Genomic DNA, 16,240 nt, shown 5'->3' with positions numbered 1-16,240 from the left:
CATTGTCGATTTTTTTTTTTTTAATACGGAGTCTTGCTCTGTCGCCCAGGCTGGAGTACAGTGGCGCAATCTCGGCTTACTGAAATCTTTGCCTCCCAAGTTCAAGCCATCCTCCCACCTCAGCTTCCTGAGTAGCTGGGATTACAGGCACATCACCACCACTCCCAGCTAATTAGCGTCAAATTTTTTAATTGCATTAAACTGCATTGTAATTTAGAGTTCCTTTTTTTACATTAATTTCTTTTCTTTTTTTTTTTTTTTTTTTTTGAGAAAGCATCTCACTCTGTTAACCAGGCAGGGGTGCAATGGCAGCATCTCGGCTCACTGCAACCTCCGTCTCCCAGTTCAAGCAATTCTCCTGCCTTAGCCTCCTGAGTAGCTGGGACTACAGCACGCACCACCATAACTGGCTAACTTTTTATATTTGTAGTAGAGACGGGGTTTCACCATGTTGGCCAGGCTGGTCTCAAACTCCTGGTCTCAAGTGATTCACCCACCTCAGTCTCCCAAAGTGCTGGGATTACAGATGTGAGCCACCATGCCCGGCCTCTTAATTCCTTTTCTGATAAATGTTAATTATAAGCTAGTTGACGAATCTCTACAATATATTTTATAACAACGAAGAGGAAAATGGCTTTAGGTACAATTGTTTGTGTTCAAATTTCAGTTCTGTCTTATATTAGCTATGTGTCGGTGGCGCCCAGTTTTCTAATCAATAAAATAAAAGCACTAATAGTATAACAGTACCTACCTCATAAGGTTGTGAAAACTGCATGAGTTAATATGTTTATTTTATGGTAGGCACTATTCAGTTAAAACTCATAAAATAAATATTCAATAAATATTAGCCATTATTATTATTATTACCCCAATATATTATCAGTAACATTATGAATGATATATATTAAATCATTAAACAGATACAATTTCATTTGAAGGTAAAATTCAAATAATGTTTTTTTCTAATTATTAATATGAACTAGTCTTCTATTAGATTGAGCTATATGAACTGCTGATATGCAGCTACTTTTCACCTGTAAAAAACAGTAATTTCATATGGTTGAAGCTAATAGCTTTCATCCTAACCTCTCTGATCATTCCTCTGAGCCTGTTAGCAGTTCTACCCTAGTGTGATCCAAGGTTTAATCATCAGCTCTCTTCTCACTCTGATCTTCCAGAAGGATAACACTCACTACTACCATGGCTTTAATCAAAGACTAAAAATCCAAAGGTTTTATCCAGCCCACAGATGCATTTTATTTGGTCTACATAAAAAATTGTTCCTAAAACTGGAGAGTTCACACACACACACTCAACCCCATTCACACACACACACACAAAAATAATAATTAAATTTCTGGCTTCTCTTGAAAAAAAAAGGATGAGCTGACAACAATGGGTGAACATTCCAAGCCTACAACTGTCTGGAACTAAGTGGCACCTATCCCTTTTACACAGGGTATGACCTCTCCAACTTGCATCTTTACACAGCCATACTCTTAACTCATTTACAGTTATGCACTGCTTAATGACTGGAATCTGCTCTGAGAAATGTGTCCTGAGAAATACATCATTAGGCAATTTCATCACTGTGCAAACATCAGTACATGAACCTAGATGGTAAAGCCTACTACACACCTAAGCTATAGGGTTTGGCTATCATTCCTAGGCTATAAACCTGCAAGCTTGTCCAATCTGCGGCCCACAGGCTGCATGTGGCACAGGATGGCTTTGAATGCAACCCAATACAAATTCATAAACTTTCTTAAAACATTATGAGGTTTTTTTGTAATTTTCTTTTTTAGCTTATCAGCTATCATTAGTGTATTTTATGTGTGACCCAAGCAATTCTTCTTCCAATGTGGCCCAGGGAAGCCAAAAGATTTGATGCCCTGCCGTAGAGTATGTTACTGGACTCAATACTGAGGGCAACTACAACACAATGGTAAGTATTTGTGTATCTAAACATAGAAAAAGTACAGTAAAAATATGGTATTATAATCTTACAGAACCACCATTATATATGTGGTCCATCGTTGACTTAACTGTCCTTATGCAGCACTTGACTGTACTTACCTGCCTAGCCATTAGGCATTCATATTTTCAACTGCTAGTTCTACCTACCAGCAGTATGCCGACGACCTCAAATCTCCATTTCCAGCCCAGACTCAGATCCAATTACCATCATCTGTGTGTCCCACAGATACCTTAAACATAAGAGGTCCCTCACCACCACCTCTGATCTCCTATATTCTCTATTTCAGATGCTGACGGTGAGGCACAATGGCTAACACCTGAAATTCCAGCACTTTGGGAGGCTAAGGCAGGAAGATCGCTTGAGCCCAGGAGTTCAAGACCAGTCCTGGCAACACAGTGAGTTATACCTCAGTAAGTTGATTAAACATACATAAATTTTAACTCAAAAAATAACTCACTATTAAAATTTTTCTATTAAAAAAATAAAAAATTAGTTGGCCATGGTGGTGTAGACTAAATTTTTCAGTACTTCCAGCTACTCTGGAGGCTGAGATGGGAGGATCACTTGAGCCCAGGAAGTCGAGGCTGCGGTTCATGCCACTACACTCCAGCCTGGGTGACAAAGCAAGGCAGAAAGAAAGAGAGAGAGAGAAAGAGAGAGAGAGAGAGATGTTGACAACATCCAACAACAAGCCAAGCCAAGAGCATCACCCTTAGTACCCAAATTCTCTCACCTCCCATTTCTGAGCAATTACCAGTTCCTACAGATTAAAAACTTTTTTAGAGACAAGGCATCACTATATTGCCCAGGCTGGAGTGCAGTGGCTATGCACAGGTATGATCATAGAATGCTACAGTCTTAAACTCCTGGGCTCCAGTGGTCTTCTGGCCTCAGCCTCCTGAATAGCTAGAACTACAGGTGCATACCACTGTGCCCCAGTTCCTATAGATTTTAAAAAATCTCAAATCTAGTCCATTTTCCTCCCTATTACCACTGCTTTAATCTATTTAAGGTCTCATCAACAACCACAGCTATGTTACAATACTATTGATAAACTGCCCATGCTCCAAGCCAAAGACACTGCTCCCACATGTGTGTTAGATCCCATCCTCTCTTGCTTTCTCCACGACATTGATCCAGCAACTCTCTCCTTTCTCTCTTGCATCATCAATTCTTCCCTCTTTACTGAATCACTGCCAACAACATAGAAATGCTATTATTTCTCTTATCCTACAAAAACAAAACAAAAGCTCCCTTGCTCCCATTTCCCCTTCCAGTTACTGCTATATTTCTCATCTTCCCTTTGCATCAAAACTTGAATGCGGCCCGGCGCGGTGGCTCAAGCCTGTAATCCCAGCACTTTGGGAGGCCGAGACGGGCGGATCATGAGGTCAGGAGATCGAGACCATCCTGGCTAACACGGTGAAACCCTGTCTCTACTAAAAATACAAAAAACTAGCCGGGCGAGGTGGCGGGCGCCTGTAGTCCCAGCTACTCTGGAGGCTGAGGCAGGAGAATGGCGTGAACCTGGGAGGCGGAGCTTGCAGTGAGCTGAGATCCGGCCACTGCGCTCCAGCCTGGGTGACAGAGCGAGACTCCGTCTCAAAAAAAACAAACAAACCTTGAATGTATTGTTTCTACTCCTATCTTAAAATCACTCTTCTCAAGGTTACCAATAAACTTCTCATTATTAAATGCTATAATCATTTCTCAATCCTCATCTTCCTTGACCTGTCAGGAGCATTTGACATAGTCGCTGATCCTTCTTTCCTCCTAGAAACACCTTTTCTTGTGGCTTCCAGGGTACCACATTCACTTGATTTTCCTCCTCCTTTTTGGTTGCTTCTTCTCAACCTCTTTCGCCGGTTTTACCTCATCATGCACCCTCTCAATTGAGTGCCCCAGGGCTCGGCAGTTGGACCTCTTTTCTCTCAACATTTATTCCCAAATTCTTGTGGCTTTAAATACCATCTACGTGCCAATGACTCCTAACTCTATTTCTGCAGCCCACACTTTTCCACTGAACTCCAACTGCCTACTTGACATCTCCATTTGCCTATTTGGTGGACATTTAAAACTTGTTTAGTAAACATGTCCAAAGCTAAGCTCCGATGCCCACATTTCCCTCGCCCTCCCAAAACTAGTTCCTCCTGCGATCTTCCATTTCAGTTAATGGCAACTCCATTTTTTTACTCGACCTAGACTTGTCTTTCTGTCATATGCTACAGCTCAACCTTCAGAATAAATATACTATCATACAACAGAGTATTACTTAGCAACATAAAAGGAACTATTAATATATGCAACAACATAGATGAATCTTTAAAACATGCTGACCTAAAATAAAGCCAGAGAAGAAAGTACATACTGTATGATTCCATTTATGTGAAATTCTCCAAACAAAACACCTATTCCACAATGAGAGAAAGCAGATAAGTGGTTGCCTGGGGCCAGGGGCTGGGGCTGGGGACTGACTGACAGGAGCATAAAGGAATGATGGAATCTATATCTTGAGTGTGGTGGTAGTTATGAGTAAACTGATTAAACTGCATAACTATATATTGTGTACATTTTACACCTCAATATATAGTGTAATTACACCTCAATAAAGGTGATTAAACATACACACAATTCGACCACTTCTCACTATCTCCCCATCTCCACTGCTACCATGTGGGAGCCACTACCACCTCTCTTCTGGTTTACAACAGCCTCCTACTGCAGAAATAGTTTCCCTACTTCTGTCCTTGCCCCTCTGAATTTTACTCCTAACACAGTGGCCAGAGCCATCCTGTTAAAACATAAATCACACCATGTCACTCCTCTGCCCAAAACCTTCTAATGGCCTTTTATCTTAGTCAAATTCAATGCCCTTATAAAGGTCTCATATGGTTGGACTTCCTGTGTCCTCTCAGATTTCATTCCCCATTACTCTCCCCGCATGGTTACCTGCACTCCAACCAGAGCTGGCCTCCAGCTGCTCTTCAAATATATGACTATAAACTAGAAAAAGAAAAATAAAACAAAGTATGTGACAGTGTTGTGGAGGGAGGCAGGGTGGGTACGTCATTCCAGGCAGAGAAATGACTATTCACCCCACCTCCCCCACCAACATAGCCATATATTTTGTTCCCTCACTTTCTTCAGCTCTTCACTAAAAGGCACCATCTCAGTGAGTCTTTCCCTAGCTACCCTATTTAAAATTTCCACACCTCCCCTCTCTCCACAATCTCACTTCTATTCAATTTTCTCCTTTCCTATTTTATTTTTTTCTCCCCAGGACTTATCACTCTCATTTACTTATATTTTACTAACTTATTGTGTTGATCGTATTGATTACCTTTCTCCTTTCCTGGAATGGATGACCCAAAGGGCAAGGAGTTTTATCTGTTTTGTATGCCACTGTATCCCCAGAATAATGTCTAAAATAGATGTTGAATGAATAAATGAATGTATCTGAACAAACTCTAGCTTTCCCTTTAATAGTTGACAGTAGAATTTGTTTTATAAATGCATCAACTGATATTTCATTTGCTTAAAAAACTAGTGTATTCAACGAAAACTTCAGCACATTTAAACATATGTTCATGTATATAGCTAAAATTTGCTTTCAATTCTAATCAAGAATTTAAGATCTCTCAGGCATTGATAACTTTTTATCAAATTTGCAGGGATTTTATGATCAAGGACCTATGAATGTGAAATAGCTCTCATTAACAACAACAACAACAAAAATACAGTCTTACCAAATTCTTTGCAAAATCCAGATCTCACGCTAAGACTCCCATAACTACTACAATAGAAAATAAACTAATTATTCTGACAGTTTCAGAACTATGAATCAATTTTTAAAATGTGCATAACTCTTATCATTTAAATCCTTCCTTAGGAAAATTCCTTGTTTTATAAGCCAAATAAGTATGAGAGTGCCAATGGGGACATAAATAATTTAAAAGTAAATCAGAAGGTAGAGATGCAGCTTCTGAGGGTCCAAAGGAGGTGTCTCCTTCTTAGTAACTGCAGAGAAGAGAATTCCATACTGCAGCCTTACCTGCACCCAGCAGCTCTTTCTTGAAATGCATTAAAATATTCAACTGTATTCAAGTAAAGAGTTCCAGAGTGTAGGAATTATCTGCTTTGATTTATAAGCATTACATATTTAACCTAAAAATAAAAACTCTGGACTTTCATAATAGGATTTAAAATGTTTTATAAAGTTAAATATAGTAGAGAATTTCAGGACAGCATCGTTATTAAAGCAGCTCTGAATAAATAATATCATCAAACACAGTAAATACTTTAAGGATATGTGGAAGAAGCATTAGAGATATCACTATTGAGTACACTGGTTTATGTTTGTTGGATATAATTTGCATCTTTCATTACTATCTGTCAATTTCTGAAACAAGACAATGAAGAAAAATAACTGCAATTCACTATCCTAGCACAAAAAGACAACAACTGCCTAAACACCTCATATAACATATCTGGCCTCTGTTAGACTTCATAACCAAAATATTTTTAAGCAGTAAATGTATTTAATATTTACTTATCTTGGCATACCTAGCATCTCTAACAGTGTACTGTTACTTGTAGTTGAGAGAAAGTGCTAACCTCTCCAAATCTTTTCATTTCTAAGTTTCTTGGACTGCTCTAAACATAAAAGAGAGATTACTCTGGAAAGGCAAAATAACAAAACCATTAATACTAAAACTAATAGTCACTCCTAACAGACAAGAGGTACTTTAGGACAGGATCATTAAAATGGACTTTTATTTGCTGGTTTAGAGTTTTCAAAGCAAGATGAAATGAGAATGATCATACAGTACCTTACCCTTTCTACCGGTGAACCATAGCATGCAATGCCGAAACACAGCAGTGGCAGATGGCATTTGACTATAAAAAGGATAATAGAGAAATGATGGCTGGCAGACAAAACACAGAAATACAGATGAAATGAATGCAAACTTGTAATTCTTGAAGCAGAGCAAAACCTTTAAGCCAAAGGTTGCCACTAAGCTTCAATTTAATTTATATTTTGTGTTTTACACAGACAAACACTGCAACCTTCACAATCAGTCTTTAGACTCTGCATGCAGAAGCAGAACCATACTCCTTGATAAAGAAGATCAGCAACCTTCTGTAAACACAAGCCAGCAGCAGCAGCAGCCCATTACTCTCTCCCTTCACTGATTTTTATCCTTTAAAATTTTTCATCTCCAACTGCAGCCAGATCCACAGTCGTTTCAAATCGATCTATATCCACTGCAGATACAAATCCCTGCCTAACCTGCAGTACCACTTCATCCAGGATGTTCCTATGCACTCGTTCATGCAGGATCAGTTGCAAAACCATTCAAGTCATCCAGCAAACAACCCAAAAGAGAAGAAAAGAAGCAGATGGGACTATGAAGAGAAAGAATCTCTTCTTTCAGCTCACCCTGGAAATGGAAGGTTTTCTGATCAACAGTTATTGTGAAGGTGCTGTCGTCCTCATCGTCTATACCAATCACAGCTCCCTGTGAAACAAAGAGCAAAATCCCAATAAGGCAAACAATGACATCAGCAATATTCACTACTGCTACAGCCCTGGAATACTCAATGCACCAACGGCACTGGAAGCAGGCTAGACACAGAAAAGAGGATCTGAGACTCTAGTTTTGCTTAAAGAGAAAGAACTAAAGAGAGGAGCTGGCAGGACACTCTAGTACCATGCATAGGTACACTCTATGCCTTCCTGACAGGCATAGATGTGCTGGGAGGGGGAGGGGACAAACACAGAAGCTGAATCTAGAATCTGTGTTTAAGAGCCAGCCACTGAGCCTTTCTGAACTTCAGAATGCTCTCTAAAAAGGGAGTCAAAAACCTACACCTCACCAGGTTGTTGTAAGGCTGAAAGAAGGCAGGTGCTCTTCATCAGGCTGCTTCTGTGACAGTATATACTTGTTAGTGTAGAAATGCCAGGTGACATTTGCTTCAAAACACTGTCCCAACCCTTCTTCCAGGTGCTCCCATAACCACTTGTACATTGCCCTGCAAGAGCATTTTTCACAGTATACTGTGATTATCTGTTCATATGTCAGCGTCTTCCTACTGAACCACTATGAGATCTTAGAAATCAAGGACTATTTCATTTGATACATGGCACTTAAGTACATACTTAGTATATGTTTCTAAATAAGAGCACGAACAACTCTCCAAACTGGGGGTGGGCAGGCACACACAATGGGGAACTGAATTTATAATCTGTTTTGGGAAGGTGGACTGGGTAGGTTTTAACCCTTTTAAAAAATATTTATTATTATTATTTTTTGAGACAGTCTCACCCTGTTGCCCAGGCTGTCACCCAGGCTGGAGTACAGTGGCACGATCTCAGCTCACTGCAACCTCCACCTCCCAGGTTCAAGCGATTCTTCTGCCTCAGCCTCCCAAGTAGCTGGGATTACAGGCATGTGCCACCACACCTGGCTAATTTTTGTATTTTTAGTAGAGACGGGGTTTCATCTTGTTGGCCAGGCTGGTCTTGAACTCCTGACCTCAAGTGATCTGCCTGCCTCAATCTCCCAAAGTGCTGGAATTACAGGAGTGCCCCACCACACCTGGCCCCCTTTTCTTAATATTCAACTATATGCATTCTGTGAAGACAACAGGAATTAAAGGAAGAGACAGAAAACTAAGCTAAATAGGGAATCTACTTGTCAATGTCCTTAAGAAATAAGCATCTTAAGTATTCCAGAGAGAAAGACTAGAGAACACAGAATAGGTCAAATGTCTCAGGTTGGTGATAAGAGAAGCAGTATGCCGTGGATAAAACCACAGATTTTGACAATGGGAGCTGAAATGACTCAAGGTGACAAAATACCTAATCCCATGAAAAAAGGCTACATAAGGGGACTATTCCTATACCAGGAATATTAGGGAACAGGATCAAACATTTATTCATTTCTTTCCCTGAAGCCATCTGGATGAACCCCAACTCTATCCAAATTCTATCTACTTGAATTACTTTACTTATTCCTCAGTGTCAGATGGGGTACGAAATTTTATCTCCATTTTCAAATATGGAAAGCGTCTCCAGAGAGTATAATGACTTGCCCAAGGTCACACAAAGAGTTAACAGCAGATCCAGTACCAGATCACCATTGGCATGGCACCTAGCTATTCCATGACAGCAAATACAGACATACTTCAGTGGGTAAGCACATGCAGAAACAGCTCATTCTGGTTAACGTAATTTGTGGTTAACTGAGTTAACCTTCTAACTTGTGATGTATCAAGTATTTCCTGAGTCATAACTAAATACCAAAATATATGCTATATACAGCTCTGGAATATATGCCTTCAAGGCACTTATATCCAGTACAGGAAATAAAACACACAAAGAGGTGACTATAATACAAGGCGAAAAGTTATCTCTATCTGGATGAACCTTGAAAACAGTATGCTAAGTGAAAGAAGCTAGTCACTAAGGATCACATGTTACATGATTCTACTTACAAAAAAAAGTCCAGAATAGGCAAATTCATAGACTGAAAGTAGATTAGTGGTTGTTTAGTGCTGGGAGGGTTAGGGTGAAATGGGGGAATGGCTGCTAACGGGTATACCAGGTTTTTTACAAGGTGATGACAACATTCTAAAATTGACTACGATGACGGTTGAACAACTCTGTGAATATACTAAAAACATAAATTGTATACTCCAAGTGGATAAATTGCATAGTATGTGTATTATATCTCAACAAAGCTGTTGCAACTCACTCCACTCTCAAATGCCTATTCTTTCTTTTGAGTTCCTTAATTAAGAACCCAAATGTAAGCTCACCAAGTCTCCTAGTCAACTCCGGTAGAAACCTCCAGGTCTGCACAACTAGGTTGTGCTCATTCTACCTCTCAACTCTGAAGTTCATCAACTCGTCTCCATCCTCTCTGCTACTTCTGTAATTCAGGCTTTCATTGTTTCTTGTTTGATAACAATCTGCCTGCCTTCAGTCTGGACACTTTAGTGTTAGTTCACAGTCCTTGCTACTGCTGGAGTAGTAGTTCTAAAGCACAGACTCTTATTGGAGACTCACATGTTTAAAACCTTCCTTGGCTCTCTACGAACTAACAGATAAAGTCAGCATTACTTCATAATGTCATTCAAGGATGTTCAAAATCTGGCCGAACCAACATTTCCACTATCGTCACCCAGCTTCCTTCTGCCCCACCTCACAGAGACACCATACGAATTCAGCTTCAACATTTCTTCCACACACCTCACTCATGGAAAGAGTTCAGTGCAACAGCTGGCAGCATTAACTATTCACTGTAGTTTAGTGCTCTGTGATGACAAGATCGACGGCAGTGTTATTCAACAGAACTTTCTGCAGTGATTAAAATGTTCTGTATTTGTGCTGTTCAGTTTAATAGTCACTAGCCACAAGTGGCTGTTGAACGTCTGAAATATGACTAGCATGACTGAGGAACTTATTTAAAATTTTTAAATTTTAACATAATTATTTTAATATTTAAAATTTTTAAAAACATCAAGCAATTTCACTTTTTAAGGTCGCTCCTCAAGCTCTATTTCTCACTATTTGTTAAACAAAAGCAAAATCCCACATCTCCCTCTAGCTACCACCTCCCCTCACATTGCTTTCAGAGAGGAGCTTTTTGAAAATTGGCTGTACCTTGACCTTTCATCCACTCCTGCAAGCCGGCTTCCTTCCTCTCACTGCACCAAACTTCTCTCTCACAGATCTCCAATGACCACATTACTACTCTAGTTTTGTTGTACAGAACTTCTCTGGAGGCCAGGCGCAGTGGCTCACGCCTGTAATCCTAGCAGTTTGAGAGGCCGAGGAGGGCGGATCACCTGAGGTCAGGGGTTCAAGACCAGCCTGGTCAATATGTTGAAACCCTGTGTCTACTAAAAATACAAAAATTAGCCGGGCATGGTGGTGCATGCCTGTAATCCCAGCTACTCAGGAGGCTGAGGCAGGAGAATTGCTTCAAGGCAAAGATTGCAGTGAGCCAAGATCACACTACTGCACTCCAGCCTGGGTGACAGAGCGAGACTCTTAAAATAAATAAATAAATAAATACAAAACATTTCTCTGGAGCACCTGTTGCCCTGTTGCTGCTACAGAAACATTTCTCTCTGCGTACTTTAGATAGTCTATATGGAAGAAAACATTACTTTCTGGGCCTTTGCACTTTCCCCTCTCTAATCGAAGGCTCTTTGAAGACTCGAACCTAGCTAAGTCTCCTACTCCAATCAGGTCTTGTCATGATCCTGAGCATTATTCAATGTATATATGCACAACTGATCTGATGTTCTGGTCTCTCAGTTTCTTGATTTGTTGAATGACTCAAATGAACTACATTGCTATTGTCCATCAGTCATTTCCTATGACAAAAACCCTACACTCACACTGTCCAATATAACAGCCATTGGCCACATACTGGGTATTTAAGTTCTAATTAAAGTTAAGCAAAAATTTAAAATAAGTCCCTCAGGCTGGGTGCGGTGGCTCGCGCTTGTAATTCCACCACTTTGGGAGGCCAAGGCTGGTAGATCACCTGAGGTCAGGAGTTCAAGACCAGTCTGACCAACATGGAGAAACCCCATCTCTACTAAAAACACAAAATTAGTTGGGCATGGTGGCGCATGCCTATAATCCCAGCTACTCGGGAGACTGAAGCAGGAGAATCACTTGAACCCAGGAGTTGGAGGTTGCTGTGAACCGAGACTGCGCCATTGCACTCCAGCCTGGGAAACAAGAGCGAAACTCTCTCTCAAAAATAAATAAATAAATAAAATAAGTCCCTCAGTCACACTAGTCATATTTCAAATGTTCAACAGCCACTTGTGGCTGACTGTGAAACTGAACAGCACAAATACAGAACATTTTAATCACTGCAGAAAGTTCTGTTGGATAACACTGCCGTGAATCTTATCATCACAGAGCACTAAACCACAGTAAATAGTTAATGCTGCCAGCTATTGAACTGAACTCATTTTCATGAGTAAAGCATGATACTAAGCATTTTACACATACTATCTCACCTGAAAATAACACTACACTGAAATGTAACATATATACAAATCATAAGTGTACAAGCTCAATGAACAGAAGAGCTCCCCTTGTAACACTTCCTAATCATTAACCCAACCCTCCATTCCAAAGATAAATACTATCCTTAGCTCTAATATATTAAATTAGTTTAGTCTTTGAATTTATTTATTTATTTATTTTTGAGACAGAGTCTCACTCTGTCGCCAAGGTTGGACTGCAGTGGCGTGATCTCAGCTCACTGCAACCTCCGCCTCCCAGGCTCAAGTGATATTTGTGCCTCAGCTTCCCGAGTAACTGGGATTACAGGCATGCACCACCACACACCCAGCTAATTATTGTATTTTTAGTAGAGACAGCGTTCACCATGTTGACCAAGCTGGTCTCAAACTCCTGGCCTCAAGTGATCCAGCCTCTCAAAGTGCTGAGATTACAGGTGTGAGTCATCATGCCTGGCCCTGTCTTTGAGTTTTATACAAATGGACTCATACCACTTATTTTTCTTTGCGTCTGGCTTCTTTCATGCACCATGTTTGTAAGATTCATCCATACTGTTGTATGAAACAGTAGTTTGTTCATTTTTATTGCTATATATATCATTCCTCTTATAGATCCACAATGATCAATTCCATTGTGGATGGACATTTATGTTCTTTTCAGTTTTATATTATTAGAATAAAGCTCCTATGAATATTCTTATTCATATCTGTTGTTATACATATATTTATATTAAATACAGATCTAGGAGAGTAAATTTCCTTGGTCACAGGATACGCATATATCAGTTTTAGGAGATACTATCAAATGGTCCTCAAAAGTGATTGTGTCAACTATACTACCATCAGCGGTATACGACAGTTTCAACTGTTCCACTAACTTCACTAACACTTTTTCACCTTAGTTATTCTCGGCAAGTAAGCAGTGACATTTCGTACTGGTTTTAATTTCCACTTCCCTAGTAACTGACAAGGTTAAGTATCTTTTCATGGTTTTTGACCATTTGAATATCCTCTTTTGTGAAATAGTTTGTTTCTTCTCCATTGACAAGACTGGACTATCTTTTTCTCATTACTTGTAGTTCTTTCTATATCATGGGTATGAGCCCTTCAATGGTTATAAATTAAGCAAGTATCTACTTCTACTCTGTTGCCTGCTTTTGCACTCACATAATGATATCTTTTGATGAAGAATTCTTAACTTTAAAGTAGTACAATGTATTGACTTTCCATTTTATAGTTCTGCTTTCTACATCTCCTTTAAGAAGTCTTTCCCAGTCCCAAGGCTATGAAAATATTCTCCTACATTATCTTCTGGAAGGCTTTACATTTGGATATCAGGTAGAGTAAATCCTCCAATTTAAAAAAATTTTTTTAAATAAATAAACATCATCAACACAGTCATAGCCAGCCATCCCCAAAGGGGCAGATGAAAGCAAATCACCATTTCTACTGGGTTCTGTATGCTGGCTGAGAAGGCAGGAATCAGGAATGCATATTCTTGGCTCTTTATAAATTTTTAGTCAGCTACACACATTATACATACACACACACACACACACACACACACACACACACACACACGCCAGCATAATGACTCAAATGACTGGAAATAAACTGGGATTTGCCAGTCTAAATAAATAGACTGCCATTTATTTAGGCATTTTTTAATTTCAATAATGTTTATCATTTCCTGAGTAGAGGTCTCACTCATCTTTTGTTAATATTTATTCCTAAAAATTTGATGCCTTTTGATGCTATTATAAATGTTCTCCATTTCAAAAAATTCATGTTCTCATTGCTAGTTGTCAGTATACAGAAATATCATTGATTTTTATATAGTAACTTTGTATCCGGTTATCTTGCTAGATTCAATTCTCAATTATAATAGCTATATCTATAGATTCTTTTGGATTTTCCATATGCTCAATTGAGTTGCTGTGAATAATAGTCTTATTACTTCTACTCCAAGCCTTATACCTTATATGTCTTTTATTGCTTTATTCATTGGCTAGGACTCCCAACAACAAAAGCAGTCATTGGGTAAAAATTCTAAACCTTCCTGCTATGCCCTCCCACCTGAAGACTCACTTGCATCTAAACCCAGCGTGCTTCCTTTCCACTTATCATAATGAAAAAGGCATCCATTCTTCTATCTAAAACCCAGTCCTTCCACACTCATGCCCCATATCCCTGCCAATTTTCAATTTCTGTCTCTCTCTTCCTGGTCTCTATTTCTCTTCTCTGTCTCTCTCTCTCTCTTTCTCTCTTTTTCCCAACTGCATTTACACATACTCAAGACTCAAGTCTTTACACTCTTTAGCAGCAGCCCTTTTCAATTCCATGTCTTCATCTAGCAATTGGCTAGCCTCTCTCATTCCCTTTTAGTCAAGATTATTCAGCCGTCCAATCCTTAGTTTATAATTTATTTTAATCTTCCATTCCTTGAAGGATACATTACACATCAAGGTGACCTTCACACAAGGTGACCATACGACTTGGTTTGCCTGGAACAATCCTGGATTATTCCTGTTGTCCTGACTCAATAATGAATAGATCCCCCTTTCATTCTCAAGCACTTCTGGCTTAAGGGATGTGGTCACTTTCCACCACAGCCTAGCCTACAAGGCCCTTAGTGATTTGCTCGATGCCTACCTCTCTATTCTACACTTAAATAGCTTAAGGTTTACCAATTGCCCCAAGTTCTCTCCTATCACCATTTTTTGCACATGTTCCCTCTGCCTGAGACATCCTTCCTCTCCCTTTATCTGGGTCTAGAGTACTTTTTTGTTTATATCTGGTAGAGCAAAAATCCCTTTGATAATATATATATGAAATGGTGTTCTGTTGTTAAGAAAAGTTATTTGTTATACTAACCCACAAAAATACCAATGTTTTTCTTTCAACTCCACTTTTATGACTCCCATTATGCCAACATAATAAACATATATATCTTTCAGTGACCTCTCAAGGTCACTGACGGTTTTTTTCTGAAGGTTTCAGATGGTCAACTTCTTAAAGTTCTATCAGTACTTGAGGTCACCAAAGTGCCTGTTGCTCCCGGGTCACACTATCAAGGCACCAAACAGAAACTAGAGCTACACAATCTTGTCCTACTGGATGAATATGCTGACTTTCCCTCTTTTCCTTTTTTTTTTCTATACACACAGACATACTTCAGACATGAATCATCATTCTGATGCCAAAGACAGAAAGATAGTTTTGCTCTCATGGCTTGAGAGGGAAAAAAAGGAAAGAAACAGAATTCTGGCTATTTTGGGGCCAATCTCCCTTTGCAAAAAGAAGAGAAAAGTAGGCTGGTGAATTGGTTCCAAAGATAATTAAAAAGAATGATGACTCCTCTGGGACACAGATTGCTCACAGGCTCCTAAAAGGAATGTAGACAGTGCTAAGAATACACAGCATAGCTACTCCCATTGTAACTCCACAACCACATACTTTTCATCACTGCTTAAATGACACTGGAAGCCTACTTACATTCACATGGTACAATTAAATATGGTCCCTGAGATTTAGGCAGAACAGGTCATTACTCTTTTTTAGAGATTAAGAAACTGGGACTCAAGTTTTAAAAAAAATTTTTTTAAGTTTGCCAAAGGTCCAACAACTAAAATGGAGAAGAATTCTAGGTCTTGCAAACCCTGATTTAAAGCCTGTTCTTAACAGGACATGGTGACAGTAAACAATATTCACTAATTACTTCAACAAACTTACTAAATACCTATTCTGGACCAAGAACAGTAACAGCCAGGGGATACAAAACATGTCTATGCCCCGGAGGAACATATGGTCTAGAGAGGAGTGAGAGAATCAATAATATGGCAGGGAGCAGAATGGCTTGAGGTTCAACCTGCTCACTAAAGAAGACGCTGCATGGAGGACCTACTTTAGCATCATTCATTCATTGATTCAACAAGTATTTATTGAATTTTTAGGCACTGTCCTAGGTGCCAGTAACAGATTGGTAAACAATTTGCTTTGCTTTTGCATTCAACATTTTACCTTCTTGTTCCCCCTTACATGAATTGAAAGTATGTAACTTGTCTACATTTTGAGTATTCTTTTGTCTTTTTTACCGATTTGTATGCATTTGGGGGGATTTTTTTTGTCTTCTTTATTAATATGCAGGAGTTATTTATATATACACGGAATATTAATCCTTTGCCAACTGATGTAAGTATTTTCTCTTCT

The 16,240-nt window shown here is 39.3% G+C and overlaps 1 protein-coding gene across 6 annotated transcripts in view; it reads right to left on the bottom strand.

Annotated features, from left to right (window-relative positions):
• OSBPL9 (oxysterol binding protein-like 9) overlaps positions 1–16,240 on the bottom strand; it is a 175,821-nt gene that overhangs the window by 104,674 nt on the left and 54,907 nt on the right. For 5 of the 6 annotated variants that reach the window (XM_011973741.1, XM_011973742.1, XM_011973743.1 and 2 more), the window contains one exon: positions 7,419–7,497. The exons of the other annotated variant lie outside the window; for it this stretch is intronic. In XM_011973741.1, coding sequence (XP_011829131.1) covers positions 7,419–7,497 — 79 coding nt within the window. The remainder of the gene's footprint in view (positions 1–7,418; positions 7,498–16,240) is intronic. 6 annotated transcript variants of the gene reach the window in all.

Source organism: Mandrillus leucophaeus, unplaced genomic scaffold (assembly GCF_000951045.1).
Source record: "Mandrillus leucophaeus isolate KB7577 unplaced genomic scaffold, Mleu.le_1.0 Scaffold14, whole genome shotgun sequence".
Lineage (NCBI taxonomy): Eukaryota > Metazoa > Chordata > Mammalia > Primates > Cercopithecidae > Mandrillus > Mandrillus leucophaeus.
Note: the sequence above shows the minus strand (reverse complement) of the source record. Positions and strands in the feature narration are given on the sequence as shown.